Source organism: Varanus komodoensis, unplaced genomic scaffold, assembly GCF_004798865.1.
Source record: "Varanus komodoensis strain SLA01 unplaced genomic scaffold, ASM479886v1 scaffold1, whole genome shotgun sequence".
In the NCBI taxonomy this organism is placed as follows: Eukaryota; Metazoa; Chordata; class Lepidosauria; order Squamata; family Varanidae; genus Varanus; species Varanus komodoensis.
In genome coordinates, this window is record NW_025335268.1 from 44,093,663 (window position 1) to 44,110,650 (window position 16,988).

At 40.9% G+C, this 16,988-nt stretch overlaps 1 protein-coding gene across 11 annotated transcripts in view; it reads left to right on the top strand.

Moving 5' to 3' along the window:
• The window catches only part of NHSL1 (NHS like 1), a 180,404-nt gene that overhangs the window by 119,809 nt on the left and 43,607 nt on the right, over positions 1–16,988 (top strand). For all 11 annotated transcript variants that reach the window (XM_044423652.1, XM_044423692.1, XM_044423733.1 and 8 more), the window contains exon 2: positions 3,568–3,720. In XM_044423652.1, coding sequence (XP_044279587.1) covers positions 3,568–3,720 — 153 coding nt within the window. The remainder of the gene's footprint in view (positions 1–3,567; positions 3,721–16,988) is intronic.

The following is a 16,988-nucleotide window of genomic DNA, read 5'->3' on the forward strand; positions in this document are numbered from 1 at the left end:
TTTATAAAGCATACTAATTACATGGAAATTGTGCATTCACACTATGTGCACTAAAAGTAGGTGCTTGCTTTGTCTTGAACGTATATCTTTTGGGAGTCATTTTAAGTTTAAGTAAGGCCATCCACCTGATCTCTGCTTGATCTTTTGAGGGAGTTGATGATTTTGAAGAGTCAGGTCCTTGCAAAAGCAGCTTTAATAAGACAAAAAGAATAATGTTAAATCTTTTCATGTGAGAATTGAAAAGATGTGGTCTCAGTATACAAAGGGGGTAATGAAGATCTATCATCAGTGCAATGAGGCGATGAGTGAAATCCCTGGTGAGTTCACATAGGCAGAACAGGTATAAAAGGGACAGGTGTAGGTTTTTTTCATGTAGGTATTTGCTTTAAAAGATTTTTTAAAACAACTGTCGAAGTGGATGGAATTCCCTGAAGTATTAAACATGGTGACATAAGGAGTTTTTTGTTATGATTTGGTTCATTAGCTTTTCTAGATGCATTAGCATTTCTAAGGTCTGAGAATGAAATTCTTGAGTACTGGATTATGTATATAAAAGCAGAAGAAAGGACTGCTGGCATTTTGGGGAAATAAAAACCAGTGTGGTCTGCTGTTTATGATGGCATGCCAAAGTAAACAAACCTGTGAAGAGTTATGCCACACATCAGGCCTTTGGTGTGATAGATACGAAAAAAGTGACATGTGGAAGTGAACCTGGTTTTCGCTCAACTCATACAGATTATCTGGTATGAAATGAGATAGAAGTGGTGATCTGACAATCCATCAGTGTTACCAGGTTCCTCTAGATAGAATGTGGTATAAAGTATGATAATAATCCTCTTTTTAATAAAAGAGTATTAAGCCCCTCTGCAAGAAATCATAATGTCATCTGAGAAAAGCCAAAGGTCCAGGAAATTCAGTGTGGAATGAGACCTTGCACGGGGCACAGGGGGCTTTAATCCCTTGTATCCCAATATAAGCCATATCTGGCTTGTCTCCCCTATTCCTTCCATTTCTATTACAGCTAGATTTCTTCTGGTATTACAAATGGCAGTCACAGAGGGCCAATCCAGAATGGGACCACTGCAGGGAGCAAAGGGTTAAAGTGCCCTAGGTTTTTATGCTAGGTTTCAATTCTGCATTAGCATGAAGTTTGATCCTGAGAATTCATAATGGATCCACTGGATTCCTTCTGAAACAAAATCCTCTGCAAAAACCCTCTGGTAATATTCTAGCTTTAGAATGAAACTGAGCATGCATTATATACCGATAGTAACAATTGCTATCACAAATGCTAATGAAGTCAGGAAACCATAATACATTTCAAACCACCAAGATACACCATGAAGGATTGTCTTTCGCTGCAAGTCTGAATAAAGTCCACCAGTAGGTTTCACTCAGGGTGGGTATAAATCAATTTTAAAAAATAGGATTTTAAAAATTTAAATCAGATTTTTATGTAAATTGGATTTTTGGATTCTGTAAATGCTTCTTGAGGAAAAAATCTATCTAAATAAAGTTTTCTATTTAAATACATTATAGGTCAAAACTTATCATGAAATAAGGATTAGTTTTTAATTATGTAGCATGAGGCTGTATATTCATGCAATGTTCAGGGTTTTTTGGTAAATGAATTCCGTTAATCCATTCACAATGTCATGGTCTTCCAGAGGTTTCTGCAAGATTATTGGGGGTTTTTTTGGGAATTTTTCTATCTAAAGGATATTATCACAGATGCTTGGTTTTACAGTTCTCAAAACTATGACTGTGTCGAGGAGAGATGGGCACAATTGCGGGCGTGCTGGGGAGGAAGATGGCTGAGATTGCAGTTGCGCTCGTGCAGGAAAGATGGGCGTGATCTGGCCCATCTCCCCCCACAGCACAATCATGGCCACCCCCCCCCCCCCGCAACACAACCAGGATTGCTCCTGTCTTACCTGCACTAGCACAGCTGCGATCGTGGCCATCTCCCCACTTGGGGGTGGGGTGTGGAGATGGCTGTGATCGCAGTTGCCACCCAATGCAGAGTTCACGGCCTGAGTCAAATTTTTTATGAAATTTTTGTTCACGACCCAATTTGGTCGTGAGCCATGGTACCAGTGTAAAACCTTTTGAGCACAATTCTTTGAATCTTTTTGTGCATAGCTTGAGGTTTATCATATTCTTTCCCTGGAGGAGAAAACTTACAATGGGAGCAGGCCATAAAAGAGAATATTGGAATATTTTAATGAAGTTCCTCTAGCTACTGGTAAGGCAGGCATGCAAGCAAATTATGTATTAAAGCATGATTTAAATCTAGTCTTACTGACTAGTGTCAGGATTTCACACCTGCAAAGAATGAATATCCAGATCCAAAAGGGAGTGTAAAGTCAAGCATTCAACAGTTTATTAACAGCAAACAGGTATTCCTAAATACTATAGTACTATTCCTAAGTACTATAGTATAGTAGTATAGTATAGCTGAGGGGTGGCCAGTCTTAGACTGATACAAAGATACAGAGCATATACAGAGTGCTTTATGGAGCTGGTGTAACATATTGCAGGGAGGAGAATGAGATTTTGAATATAAGATATGCAAGAACAGTATAGAAGCCTACACGGATGATACAGAAATATCAGGAAAGCATCAGGAAACCATTAGGTTACATCAATTACTTGAGTGACAGATAAAAAGTAAAACATCAAGAGTTACAGAATTTAATAGGTTTCTATGTTTGCTTTTAGAGTCTTGAGTTAGGAAATTCCATAAATACAAAGAGTAAACTAGTTTGGTATCCAGATAGCAATCAAGAAGCAGCTGGTGGCTATTTGCAAAGTTTCAGCAACAAGGCTGTACTTCACATACCAGAGGAGTAGGAGTTGATACATTTGTCAGTTCGAATAGTGACATTGTAACATTCTGCTGAGTTGTGTACTTGATTAGCCAGCTTGAGACTCATTTAGATATCCAGAGGGTCTCTCTTGATTCCCATAGACAGAGCCAGGATGGAAAAATCTTGGACATTGGGAGGGAGAAGGTGGTAGGAAGGGAGGTAAAATTTCCTTAATTCAAGATGTAAACTATAATTTTATTAGGACAACTCCAACATAAGTGCTTTAAATCAATTTGATTTAAATGAAACCCACCCTAGTTTCAACCAAATTTGAAAGGAATATGTTATGTTTCTGTTTAAAAAATGGATCTGGAGGGGTAAATGTGTCCATTTTCAGCAGTTTTTACCTTCTTATGAAACTTACTTTTGATTCGGTTTGAAATTTTGCACCGTTGTAAACCTCATCATGTTGCTTATAAATGTCCCATTTTAAATAATGAGCTGAACAGGTGCAGTGTTATGCACAATAAAGTACCAAATCTTATAATGGCAGTTTAAAAAAAAATTGCTACTTAATGAGGAACTTGTTCCAAACCCTTTTCTTAATAAATAGTATTTATGGCAACTCTCCCCTTTATGTCTGCAAAAAACTCTTGACAGTTCCCCCTTCATTTCCACAAACCTCTCCTTTGTTCATTGGTGCTTCCATAAGTTAGTTGAATATCAAGAATACATTCTTTTTCTGCCCTTTCCACAGCTGTCTCCAATCTAGATGAAGAGAGTAGATGGACAGTCCATTATACAGCACCTTGGCATCAGCAGGAGAATGTGTTTCTACCCTCCTCAAGGCCACCCTGTGTGGAAGATCTTCATCGTCAAGCCAAGTTGAATCTGAAGTCAGTACTGAGAGGTAGGAACTTGACCATAACACTGAAAAACATTACGAATTCTCTGCCTGCAGTAAGACCTGTCTGTTTTTGTATCTCTATGGCCTCTGTAACATTTTTGAGGTATTAAACAAGACAAACCATGCTAGTCTTGAACGAAAATATCTGGCCAATGTTTCAGGTGAGTTTTTTGGATCCTGCCATAAAGAAAGTTGACTCCAAAATCTTCTTTATGCAATTTGCAAATCCTTTTGGTATTATTATTATTATTATTATTATTATTAGAACATTTCTATGCCGCCCCTTGCCGAAGCCTCGGGGCGGCTTACAACACAATAAAATACAATACAATACAAAAGTAACAATATAAAATTAAAATTAATAATATAAAATAAATAAAAATATAAATTTTAATAATTTATTATATTTAGAGCCAGCCTTTTTTCCTTTCAAGGAACTCAAGGTGACTAATATAATGCTCTTTTTTCTCCCAATTACATCCTCACAACAGCAGTCCTGTGAGGTAGGTTAGCTTAAGAGTCTGTGACTGACTCAACATTACCCAGTGAAATCTGTTACTGAGTGGGCATTAGAGCCTGAAGCACTGAAATCACTGGTCCACCACTCTGTTCACACTGGTTCTCAGTCTTCCTGGACTGTTCTGCAAAATGGAAGCGGGTTAGTGTGCGGAAGCTGGTATAGGAACCAGATGATGAATTGCAAAAAAGCATTTTAAAAATGGAGGATACAGTCTCACTTTGCAACTCAAAATGCATGAACGTCCTGGGTGAGAAAAAGGAAACCTAAAAATAGCACCAGTAAATGATTGCTGAGCTCTGGCAAGAGTTAACATATTACAAAATAGTACTGTGTACAAAGTAGTACAAAGCTGAGGGTTTTTTAGGAGTTTCAACAGGTAAAGTCGTAGCAAAGGTTATTATATAAAATCCGTAGCAGTAAAACTGGGAGTTTTATCTTTGTACAAACTACATTAGTTTATTCTGGGAAAGGTTTGTTTCTTGGCTCTTAGGAGTAGCCAATTCACTTTTCCAAGTCTATAAAGGAGCAACTATGATGGCAACATGGCATATTGGATACCCAGGGATGTGGAAAATGTCATTGGACTACAGGTAACCAGCTACTAAAAGAAGAATCTATACCTGTGTGTAGATCTAGGATGCATAAGATCCAGTGAGTTGTGGCTTACAAGTGTAAACATACACAGACATTATAATAATGGGTGCATTCATATGCTGCATTAACCCATCCAGGCAATATGCCATGGCAGGTTGGTTGTCAAGTGAACCACCTGCAATGAGCCCAGTAGACAATTTTGCTCACAGTGGGTTGTTGGCCAGAGGATACTGTGTGAGGACTGAGTTGTTTACCCCTTCCCTCTGCAATTGCAAGCTGTTTTCAGTGCACTATGTTTTTCCCCCTTTTCCACTATGCTTTTTTGAGCAGGAATGCTGGCTTTTGCAATTCTCATTTTGACAGCTAGCACAGCTGCATCAAAGCACCTGGGTGGTATCTTACAGGATCTGTCAGAACCTTTTCATTTTAATTGTTTTGGGCCAAAAATCAGTCCAGGTTTATAACCCATGAAAAGTTGTCACGCAAACCTGTTCAGTATTTATTTTTTCTCTTCCTACTGTTTTAAACATTTTGCTGCTTTTCCATCTTTCATTACTGTTGTTTGGCATCTTGTTTATGTATGTTATGTTAAAATACGTAGGAAAGAAAGTCACAGGGAAATGTGGAGGCCCATAGCAAAAGCCCTGCACAATCTGCTTCAGACATTGTTTTTTGGCATATTGTTTTAGCATATATTATCTCACAAAACTGTATTTGTACTCATACTATAGCCAAGTGAGTTACCATCAAGATGCAGAATTGGAGACTTAAAAGCATATCCTTGTAGCCTGTTGACTACTATGGAAGTAAAGTTACTTGGGAGTCCTGTTTTTTATATACTATTGAGGTCACCATTTAAATCAGAGCACAGGGATATGGTAACCAAGAACTCTGAACTCATAGTTGATTGACCATGGAATCTTGCTTCAGCTTTATGAGCTGAATTAGCCACACCAGAGCATGTCATGAGTTCCTTTATTCAGATTTAATTTGCCTTGAGCCTGTAGTGGCTTTTCAACCTGGGGCCTTAGCTCAGGAGAGTGAATCAATTTGGCATGTGTGCCACCCTTGGACCAAATCAGACAATATCTACCTAGAAATTTTTTTAAAGCAGCCGACGCTGGGTACAGGTGAGCTCAATCAGGTTACGAAGTACAGAATTGAGGAGGTTGCCAATAATAGCAAATAGCCCAATGCCAATAACTATAAGAGCCATTATATTTAAATATAACAGTATAAACTACAATATGACAGTTTATTCTAGCCACAACTTGTCTGTGGCTTTAATTTTAATCTTGAAGGAATTTCATATTTAATAAAAAAGCTACATTCCTTCTTCTGTATGTAAACATGCCATGCTCTTTGTTTTTATGTGTAACAGTAAATATTGATTCTGTACCATCAGTGCATACATATTATATACACATTGGGCCTTATTGCTTCAGGGCTCCTGAATCTGTGATGATTCATTAGTAATGTCAGCTTATTGGGGCATTGGAATTACTGGCTGAAACGGGAGATGTTTTCCTGTGCCAGCCTGATTTCAGTCATGGCTTAAGCAGCAATGATCTAAGTGCTTGAATTAAATCCCAAAAGGCATCTGGTCAGCACTGCAAAATAAACAAGCAGAAAAATGAATAGGCAGACTTTCCTACATGTTTCTCTACTCTTATACTGAGAATAACATGTACAGCGTTTGTTTCTATTATGTTTCACTGGATCAATATGCAGATGAACAAAATGGGTCAATCCCCACTTGTGTTTAATTCTGTTGAAAAGGTTACTTATTAATCTAATGTTTAATTAAACAGCTTTTAAGCAAAATGGAACCATTTACTATGAATAACAGTTTTAGCCCTTGGTTTATGTAAAGTGATACTAAGAGATACCAGCCTAAAATATTGGAATAAAAGGAAGCCTAGAAATGGCTGAATGCTGCACAGATCAGCTACATTGCTTTGTTTCTTAGGCAGGAAGTCACTATTTGTTATTTCACTAAACAGTACAGTTCTGGTGGCTATACCTGTTTATTCTCTGTCCTTTTTTATTCTATGAAACTGTTCACCATACATATATTCTTGGCTTTGGCAAATTTCCAACTTTCAAGTGCTTCTCTGAAAAATCATGCAGGGACCTAAGCAAGGAAAGTAGGTAGAATCTATACTGTGCATAATGAATGTGTGTTTCATGCTGAGAAACTGAATCTAATGAATTAAGTACATGAACAATGCAATGTTGTGCATTTAATCTTAACCATACTAGCGGGTGTGAATTCACCCTAATTGGAATGGCTGTACCTAGTATCCCATTTCCAAGTGCATCCCTTCATTGGCTTCCAGGGGAATACCCAGGATTGTGTGAACCATGGTTACTAAGGGTGCAGATATAATGTTGAACCACAGTGAAAGCAAAATTTTGTGCAATGTGTAATAGAAAAAAGAACCATAGAAATTTCTGAGCACATATTTTAAGTGTTATACACAAGGTTCTGCAAATTTCGCTGGCCGAGCCAAAACTTCTTGTTCCCACTGTCTCCAGTGTGGACAAGGTCCCAACCTTCTGCCTTTCTGGATTGGGTGACAATTCCTGGAGGTGCCCTGAGTGGGTCCAGCCAGCGTAGCACAACAACAAACAACCCTTCTGTATTTCTTGTTGGAAAAGGCTGGTGGGAGAAGAGCTGCTTGGCATCACCCAGTCCACACATACATGCTCATACCTGCTGACTTCCTGTGCAGCAGCATCTAGTCTCTCCTTGTCCACTGGCATTTTCCAACAGAAAAGGGCAGCAGGCTAGTAGCTGAAAGCTTTTGAGGACCTCTGACCAGCAGTGCTGAATATTTGTTCTGTCAGCAGCATCTATAGGTGATCAGTGACCATGGATGGAAAGTGGTTTCTTGGTCCCCTTCCAGGCACACACACACAAGTGCTTCCTATCAGGAAAGCCTGTCAGGAAAGTGGTTTCTTGGAATCCTAGTGCCTTCAACCATTCCTCCTCCTCATGGCTTTTTCCAAGGGAAAGGGCACTGGGAAACTGCCATTTGGATGCCGCTGCATGGAGGAACCTGTTTTGCCTCTGAGCAGCAGGTGAGAAGGACTTTCTAGTTTGTTACGCTTGCCAGAAGCCACTGCCACACTTGCCGTGTTGTGTAGATTTGTCAAAACCTCATCATATAGATCCTTTCAATTTTCATATGTTTAGACTGTGTGGCATTTTAAGAAGGCCTTTAAAAATCTGTTTCTTGTTGCTTGGGAACTAAATTAGAAAACTGGCAAGAAAAACCTGAGGCACTACATAAGCACAAAGAAGAGCTGGATCAGACCAGTAGTCCATCAAGTCTAACTATTCTGTTCACACAGTGACCAACCAGTTTGACTGTGGAAAACCCACAAGTAGCAGGGGCCTCCTCCTCACTAGGTTAGGTAGAATTTAGTTAAAACTTGAATTAAGGTATAATGTTAAAGTAGTGTCCATTCTTCATGGTCTCTGTGCATCACACATGGGCTTTGTGCCTGCATGGGGCATGCTGTCTGGAAGATTTTCCTAGCTATGCTAGTTTTGGCAGGAGCCTCACCGCTCTCTTCCCATGATATATATAGGAGAGGGTTCCCTCCATTTTTCTCAGTTATTTTATCAATCACCATTTTGGGTGCCTTAGGTCTTTCCTAGCATTTTTCAGTTACCTCAGATCCTTCTAGAACCTTTATCCTTTCCCCCTTCTATTTCTCATCTATTTACTCACTCTTAGCTCATTTTCATATCCAGTTTTTTCCTTATTCTCCCCCCCCCCACCCACAAAAAAATCCCCAGCTTGGACTGGAGACCCAACAATTCACTGAATCACCGGTGGATCCAGTCAAGAGAATGTGGTCCCACTGGCCATTTTCTTCCTTCTGTTGGTTGTCCATTCCATGAAGGAACTGTGGAAGGCACCAGCAGAGCCGTAATTGATCGAATTCAAGCCTTTCCACCTCTTGGAACTGTACATATAACATCACCCTTCCCCTATGCTAGTGGAGGAAGTTGCCACACTGTTGAAGGGCATGATCTGACCTGTTCCTCCATCTGATCTTCATTATGATTTCTGTTCATGGTATTTCACCATTTCGAATACCAGTGGTGCCCTGTGTGCCATCTTAGACTTGCAAGATAATGAACTCTTTTATTCCCCACAAGAAGTTCAACATGAACTCACTGCAGATCCTTCTGCCAGTGAAGTGCCAAGGGGATTGTTTGCGTTGATTGATATGAGGGAGACAATATTTTCATGTGTTCATTCCTCAGGTTTCTCGGCATTTTCTCCAATTCCAAATTGGGACCAGTGCTTTTGCATGCTCCCGTCAGGCCTCTTCACAGCCACCTGAGTCTTCAGCAAATGCATTGCTGTGCTGTGTGCCCACCTCCAGCTGCCAGGAATCCATGTCTTTCTCTGCTTGGACAACTGGCTACTGATCGCGCCATCCTGGAAAGATCTCTTGGATTCCATCTAGGGCACTTTACAATGCTGTGCATTGGGACAAGGCTAAATTCCATAATGGTGCAGGCAGAGCAGCAGCGCTTATCAGTTTGGCCTTACAGTTCCAGGTCAAGCCCAAACTATGGGTACAGTGGTTGCTAGGAATTATGGCAGTGACTATCATGGTTGTCCATCTGGCATGACTACAGATGCAGGCACTGCAGCTTTGGTTCATGTTTGCCTGCCAGCCCCAGAGCTGTTCATTCTGGAAGCAGTTGGTGCTTCCTCATTCTGTTTGGGTGAGCCTCTCCTGGTGGTCCCTTGAACACAACCTGGAAGGTGGGGTCACTTTCATGGCCAGAGAGCCAGACCTGACCCTGACAATGGATGCATTTCATCAGGGGGTGGGTGTGCAATGTGGCTGGTGGCAAGACTCGAGGACTCTGGACCAATTGGGACCACATGCACTGCGGCAACAACCTTGAGGTCCTCATGATCCAGGAAGCACTGGTTGCTTTCTAGCTTGTCCTCAGGGAAACATGTTCAGGTTGCCTTGGACAACGCTGCAGTGGTGTTTCTACCTGAACAAACAAGGTGGCACACAGTCTGCATCTCTAACTTATCTCACGCTGCAAATCTGGGACTAGTGCCTAGAACAGGACATTACTATTATAGCCATTAATTTAGCCAGGACCTACAACATCACAGCAGATGCCTTGAGCAGGAGTTCTGAGGGGACCCATAAATGGGAACTGCATCCAGACATCCTAAACCATGGGTCCTCAAACTACGGCCTGCGGGACAGATCCGACCTGCCATGGCATTCTGTCCGGCCTGTGCTGCCGTTCACTGCCCACGATGGTTTCCGAGCGAGCGAACCGCCGCCTGCCTCCTGTACACGCACGCGCGCTCGCTGCTGCCTTGCAGCGGGGGCGGGAGGTGGTGGCTTGCTCGCTTGGAGATGGTTTTGGACTTGCTGGGGGATCTCTGAGCAAGCAAGCCACTGCTGCGCGTGCCCGATGCTGCTTCATGCGTGCCCAATGGCACCTCACCGGCCCGCACCCCCAGGCTCCCCCACCTCACCAGCCCGCGACGGTCACCGCAACCTTTCAGCTGGCTCCCTATTGAAAATGTTTGAGGACCACTGTCCTAAAGCAACTCTTCAATAACTTGGGAACCTTGTCGGTGTCAACCATGTTAACCAACGCAGTGTGCGAAGCCTTATGTTCCCATCCCAGGATCATTGGAAGAAGCATTACTTCTCCAGTGGGAAGGACCTTATTCTACCTATTCCTGATATTCCCTTTGGTCACCAGAGTGTTAGCCAAGATCTGAAGAGAGAACATCTCCTGCATCCTTGTGACTCCACAGTGGCTCGAAGAGGCATGGTTCATTCCCCTCCCCCACCAGTCAAATTGTACCTTCATCCTTCTCCCAACAAGGCAGGACATCATCTCTTGGGACTGAGGGATGATCCTGCACCCGGATGTTGGGACCATCCTGCTGACAGCATGGATGATCAGCTGGTAGATCCATCCTGAAAGATAGTTGATCCTGGATGCAGCACTATGGCTAAACACAAGGTGCTCCTCCAAAGACAAATGGAACACTTTAACAGTTTTTGCCCCAAGTGGATGCATTTGATTCTGATTGAGCATCTGTCCAGAAGATCCTTGGCTTCCTCCACATGCTCCACATCAGAGGCCTGAATCCATCCTCTTTCAGAATCTATTTGGTGGTGGTTTCTGCCCTCCAATGGATGGTCGAAGGTTTATTTAAATGAATTCAGCCAGGAAAATCTTTCCAACAACAGGCCCCACACTGGCACAGAGCCCATTTGCATGAATGCGCAGATAACTAATCAAAGGTCAGTTACAGGTAAGCAACCTTACTTTAATGATTTTAAGGCCTGTTTTCAGCCAAATTTTTATGATTATTTTCTAAACTAATGGTTTGGATTCAGCGGAGATGTCAGTAATCTGATATAAAATCTTGTATAGTGCATATGTTTCTCACACGCTCCAGCCCGGGTGCTTATGTATCTTGGCTAGGACTACATCTACCTAACCACAGTATTTTTAAGAGGAATGTTCTGTGCTTTGTAACTTTGCATGTCATATGATAATGGTTGTTTAACATATGCTGAAAGAAAATGCCTAGGAAAGATTGAGCAAGCAGAACTGTGTTGCATAACCAAGTTCTAGAGTAGGAGAGTATGACAGAGCATTGTAATCTTTATCTTGAACATGGCCTAATTTTCAATACATGCATGATCTTAGAGGGAACTCTTGCGGCTATACTAGTCCATTCTGATAGAGAAGGACAGCTGCTCTAACTGTATAATTCCACATAAAAGACAGTTTTTCCATCTCTGTAGCTACCCATGTGATCACTATCAGAAGTGTGCTTTGAAGATCTGCAGCCCCAAATCTATGCTACCTCCCTGCTAGCTAAGTGTGTGTGGAAATATGGCCTTAGGAAATGTAATGCAACATGCTTTTCAGATTCAGAAAGTTTTGTTGCAACTAGCTTCAACTTTACTTCTATCAGGAAAAATAACACAGTCTTGCTTGTTCTTGGTTGTAATGTATTCCTAACTGCCCTTTCCTAGTAATATTTTCACAACTGATATCTTGAATGCATTGATGTACTTAACTTTGTTTCAAAGTAATAAACTGTGCTGTTGTTTATTTCCTGAAAACAAATTGCTTTAATGCTGAACATAAAAGTTGAAAGAACTTTTACTGGAAGACTTTTCACCTCAATGTGAAAATCTTAGTGTGACAATCCAAGTTGAATGTACTTTATTGTGTTTAACATTTCCCTTTTCTTACTCTCTGACCGTTCTCTCAAGCAGCGAGTGCCAGCTGATTGTTCCCAGTGGCCTGAAGTTGAAACAGTCATTCAGAATGATATTTGTTAACAGGCTTTCACTAGGGAGTGCTCTGCATAATTACCTCCACTTGTCTTGGGATAATTTGGATTTATACTGGGATGTTATCCCAGTTCTCTTACAGATGATAAAGAATTACTGTTTCAATTGGGTCTACCAGTCTCCACATTTTGTACACTGGAAAGACAGAAGACCCCCCCCCCCACCTGCCCACTTCATTAGTTATATATTTCACCTTCAGTTAAAAGATTTTGGAAATATTTCTAAAGCTGTATGAGCTCCCTTTAACATAAAGCTTTGGGCATAATGATATGTTATCAGAGATAGAGCCTTGCATGTGCTCCATGTTTTTGTGTTCTCTTTGTTCTTGCATTTGGGAAAAAGATGCGGCTGATATTGAACTTAGCTACTATAGTCACAACTACCTGAGGCAGAGAGCATGAAGCAGTAGCACAGTATGACAAATGGCAGTGTGTTTCATTACATGGTGTAAGAAGAGAGGGACAGAAACATGGGATTTTAGCAGTATTCTGTACTAGACCTCTGCAGTGGCCTCAGAAGAGTCTGAAGCAAGGGTCCTTTCCTTGGAAAATTTGGCTTGGGACTTGAGGTAAAGCATGTTGGTTCAAAAGGATTGAAATTACTTTGGAGTCCCAGGGACTCTGCTAAGAGTTTTTGTTTTTATTTTCCTTCTCTTGTTGGTGCATTTTATGCAACAATTTCCAAGTTCTCAACACTTGGAAAAAACTTAGGAAAGGCTGGATAGCTGAGACTAATGGTGATATTGCCAAGAAGTGCTCTGTGTACCCAGTAGTGCCCAAACAGGAACATATCTTGCCTGAAGCCAAATGCCCTCTCCACCTATAACTTGGATAAGTCACTAATTAGTCTGAAGCTGCTATGTTGCTGTGCCATTCAGCTGCTGCAACGGGTTGGTGGTCTTCCTAGCCAAACCTTGAAATGTGACTAAGTGCTCTACTCCAGCACAGAGCTGCTACACTGATCTGAATATCATTTGTTCTTATTTTTTTTGTACCCTGCTTTTCTGCAACTCAATTGCAAAGAAAATGGCACACAAGCTGACTTACAAAAACAATTTGAAATAGGTTAAACAATAACATGTGTTGAAATACAATAAAACAAACAGTAACAAAGTAAAAACATCCCTCATTCCAGAGACCTACCTACAGGCCAAAGGCTTTCTTAAGTAAATCACCGGGATAACAGAGGGAGCAATCCGAGGAGGGAGTTCAACAGCCTGGGAGTGGCCACTGAAAAGCCGTTCTCTTACTTTGCCACTAAAGAAGCCTCTTACGATGGTGGTGTAGAAAGAAGGGCATCTGCAGAGCATCCTAAGGGCTCATTGCCCAGGGAGTCCCGTGCAGGACTATTGGGTGTGGTTTATAAATCCAGTAAATAAATACATTGTCCTCCGCCTCCATCTCCATTGGTCTTCCTGCAGGTCTCCTAGGGTGGCTTGTTAGAGGGTGACAAACCATCTTGATAGCTGGTTCACTTGAGCTCGAGCAGCTGGCCCCATTCCGCGTATGAGAATTTATTACAATTCACTTGGCAACCTGCTTGCTCCTCTTGTCACGCTCCCCCAGTTCCGTGCCAGCGCCAGCCGCCCCTCAAATGCCCAAGGGGCTCTTGAAGTGGGTCTGGCACTACCCTGCTGACTTCCCTGCTATCCTTCGCCATCCTTCTTGCCTTTGGACTTTCTGTGGCTCCATTGCACTTTTGCAGCTTCCATTTTGGCATCTACTAGCAGCTTCTTCTGAATGCCCAAGGGACTGTCAGTAACTGGCAGGTCATTTTAAACAGTTTTGAATATTAATATATTACATTGTATGTATATCTTATCTTTTTTATCTTGTGAGGAACCCAAGCAGTTATTTTATATTGTATGTTTGTATTTTATTCGAATGTTACATTTTTAATTTATGATTATAATTATTTAATTTATTGTTGTCAACATTTTTATGCCGCCCCGAGGCTTCGGCAAATGGGGCGGCATAAAAATGTTTTAATTAATAAATAAATAAAGGAGGCTTGCATAGTGTTGTTTTATCTTTGCAACAACAGCCCTGTGAGGTGGGCTACGCTGAGAGTGACCGGCCTAAAGTCACCTAGTGAGTTTCATGGTTGAGCGGGACTAGACTCCAGATCTCCTGAGTCCCCCAGTCCAACAGTCTAACCACTACAGCTCACTGGCTCTCAGATTATGGTTCTGAAAATGGATCTTCCCTTTTCCCATTTTTGCCTCCAAGGCATTTGAGAGTGCCATGTTCCCTATTCATTAGTGTCCTCTGGCAAGACTATGCTTTACTTATCAGAAGCTATGTTGATGAGTACTTGGAGCAAGAACCACTGCATAGCACCTGTGTTCTGCACAACTCTGGATTCACACACCCTGTACAACCATAGTTGTGGTTCCTGTTTGGAACACTGCCTACACTAAGTATAACAATCACTTTTGTATTAGCTTGTCAGGCACACCATGGGTTGTTTGGCCCACAACCAGTGCCTTGCAACTTACTGTCAGAGTGGGCTGGTGTGAAGTGAGAATGGGCCTTCTGCTAAATTTAAAGTAAACACTGGCTGAAAAATAGGAACCAGTTTCTCTTTATATCAAATATGCTTAGTCTCGTGGACTAGGAGGTGGCCAGTGCAAGCGTTATCTTTCACTGGCATCTGTTTGAAGAAAGTGCCAACTCATCCCACAGAAATCTGTGTAGGAAACCTATATAGTGAGCTCTGTACTTGAATGGAGACTGAGCTGTTTCATCTCAAAGATTGTGACATTGATCTAAGGTGCTATTTACAGAAAGAGCTTGACTTGTTCAAAGCAGAGTTTCTGTCAGCCAGAAACACACTACTTTTGAAATTCAGTGTTAGCTTACATCTTTGACTTCGGGGGAAAAAAAATCAAACAATAGCCCTTTCTGCATGTTTTGTCTTTTCATGCACATGTAGCTAAGTTATGAGGACTGGGCAACTAACTTTCTGTTGTCTTGGTGATTTAATGAGGGAAGAAGAGTAATTTTCTGTCAAGCCAAAATTAGCAAAATCAGCTAGATTATGTTAAACCAAAAGCATTTCAGTTAATCTGCTTTGGCAGTACATCTGTTGGAATTCCTGACTCAGTAGAAAAGTAAAAGGGTTTCTCTTTTCAGTACAGTCGTGAACTGTATTATGGATAAAGTTCATGAACCTGCGTTATATTCCATTGCTGGCTCTTTTTCAGCAACAGACCCAAAGCTGCAATGGTCTTTCTCTCCAACATCATTTTAAACTAAGCTTGACATGGAGCAGTCCTTGTGACAACACAGTTCTGTTGCTGATACGAGCATTTTTATCTACAGAAAATAGGTCCTGTTCCAAGTTGAATGCCTTCATGTGTGGTTCAATAGCTGATGTTTGCCTTATTTAGCCTTCCACAGAAATAGATCTTGAAGCAGGGCCTAAAGAGTTCTCTTTTAAAGTCCTGCTACAATCTAGATAACCGTGGAAACTGGATGTGTTGCCAGCTGGTGTGTGCTTCTGCAGCATCTGTTATTGATAGATTTTTTAATCATTTAACAAACTTAACTATTCATTTGCAAACCTTCATATAGTCCAAAAGTGTAAAGTGGGCCTCTGTGTGAAAGGTAGCCATAACTTCTTATCTCTTTCTCTTGAAGAGCGTAGCAGGTTTAGCCAAGCATTTATCCCAAAGTTAGTAAAGCTGATTATTTCAGGCATGCAAATGTTGCCAATTTATTTTCATTCTACAGCTGCTGCAGGGATACTGCCAAATCAAGGACTGTTCCTGTATCTCTTCTACCTTTTCTTCTTTTCAGTCTTTTGATTCCCACCCTCATTTTGGTTCAGATCATTCTATCTTGCCTATCAGTGTCCTAGTATAACTTATCCTAAGTTATTGGAAGCACCTGCTGTACCCATTGATGTGGTATTCATTTTAAGATCATTTTATAAACCTCTCTACTAATTTCCAGTTAATTCCTTTGCTCTGCAGTTGTAGTAGAACTTTTTTCTTATATAAAGAACTATAAAAAAATAGGACTTGTTTTATGGTAATTAAAGTAGTTAATAGTATGATTTGGCCATTTTGTGAGAGTGGTGTTGAAAAATTAATGAAATACAGTGATCACAGAACTGTAGATAGGTATCCATATAAAATTTCTAAAGCATATGGGTCTACCCAAATTTCAAAGATGCAGAATCCATGAAAGCTCAAGTAAACCCATCAAAACTACTTCCATAATGCGGATATTGTAAGAGCAGACCTATGAAGTTGTTCCACAACTGCTAGGTGCTAGGAATCAGGGCTTTAATACTTGGTTAAGAAATATGCACATAAATTTCTCTGCTCAGTCTTAGCTTAAATTTGAATTAATACTACCTGATTTCTCTGACTTGAAAATGGGCAAAATGGAGATATATTTGTCTAGTTTGCTTAATTCATTCTGCTATTCATGAAGTAAGCCCATCCCCTGAAGCGGCATCGTTTCACTGCAACACCTCTTCTTAGGTTTATCCCTAGAAGACTGAGACTCTCCAGGTATTGCTCAGAGGCAAGAAATGTTTCTTTTTGGGGGGTGGAATCAGAAGATTGAGTTATACATCCTTCATCAGATTTCACCCTTACAATTACTATATTTTACACTACTGTAGGTATTACTGTAATTTTTTTTTTTTTAGGATATTTGTATGCCGTCCTTTGCAAGAGCCTCAGGATGGCTTACACAAATAAAATACAAATATCTAACATAACATAAATGAATTAATGACCCACTCTGGCTGCAAT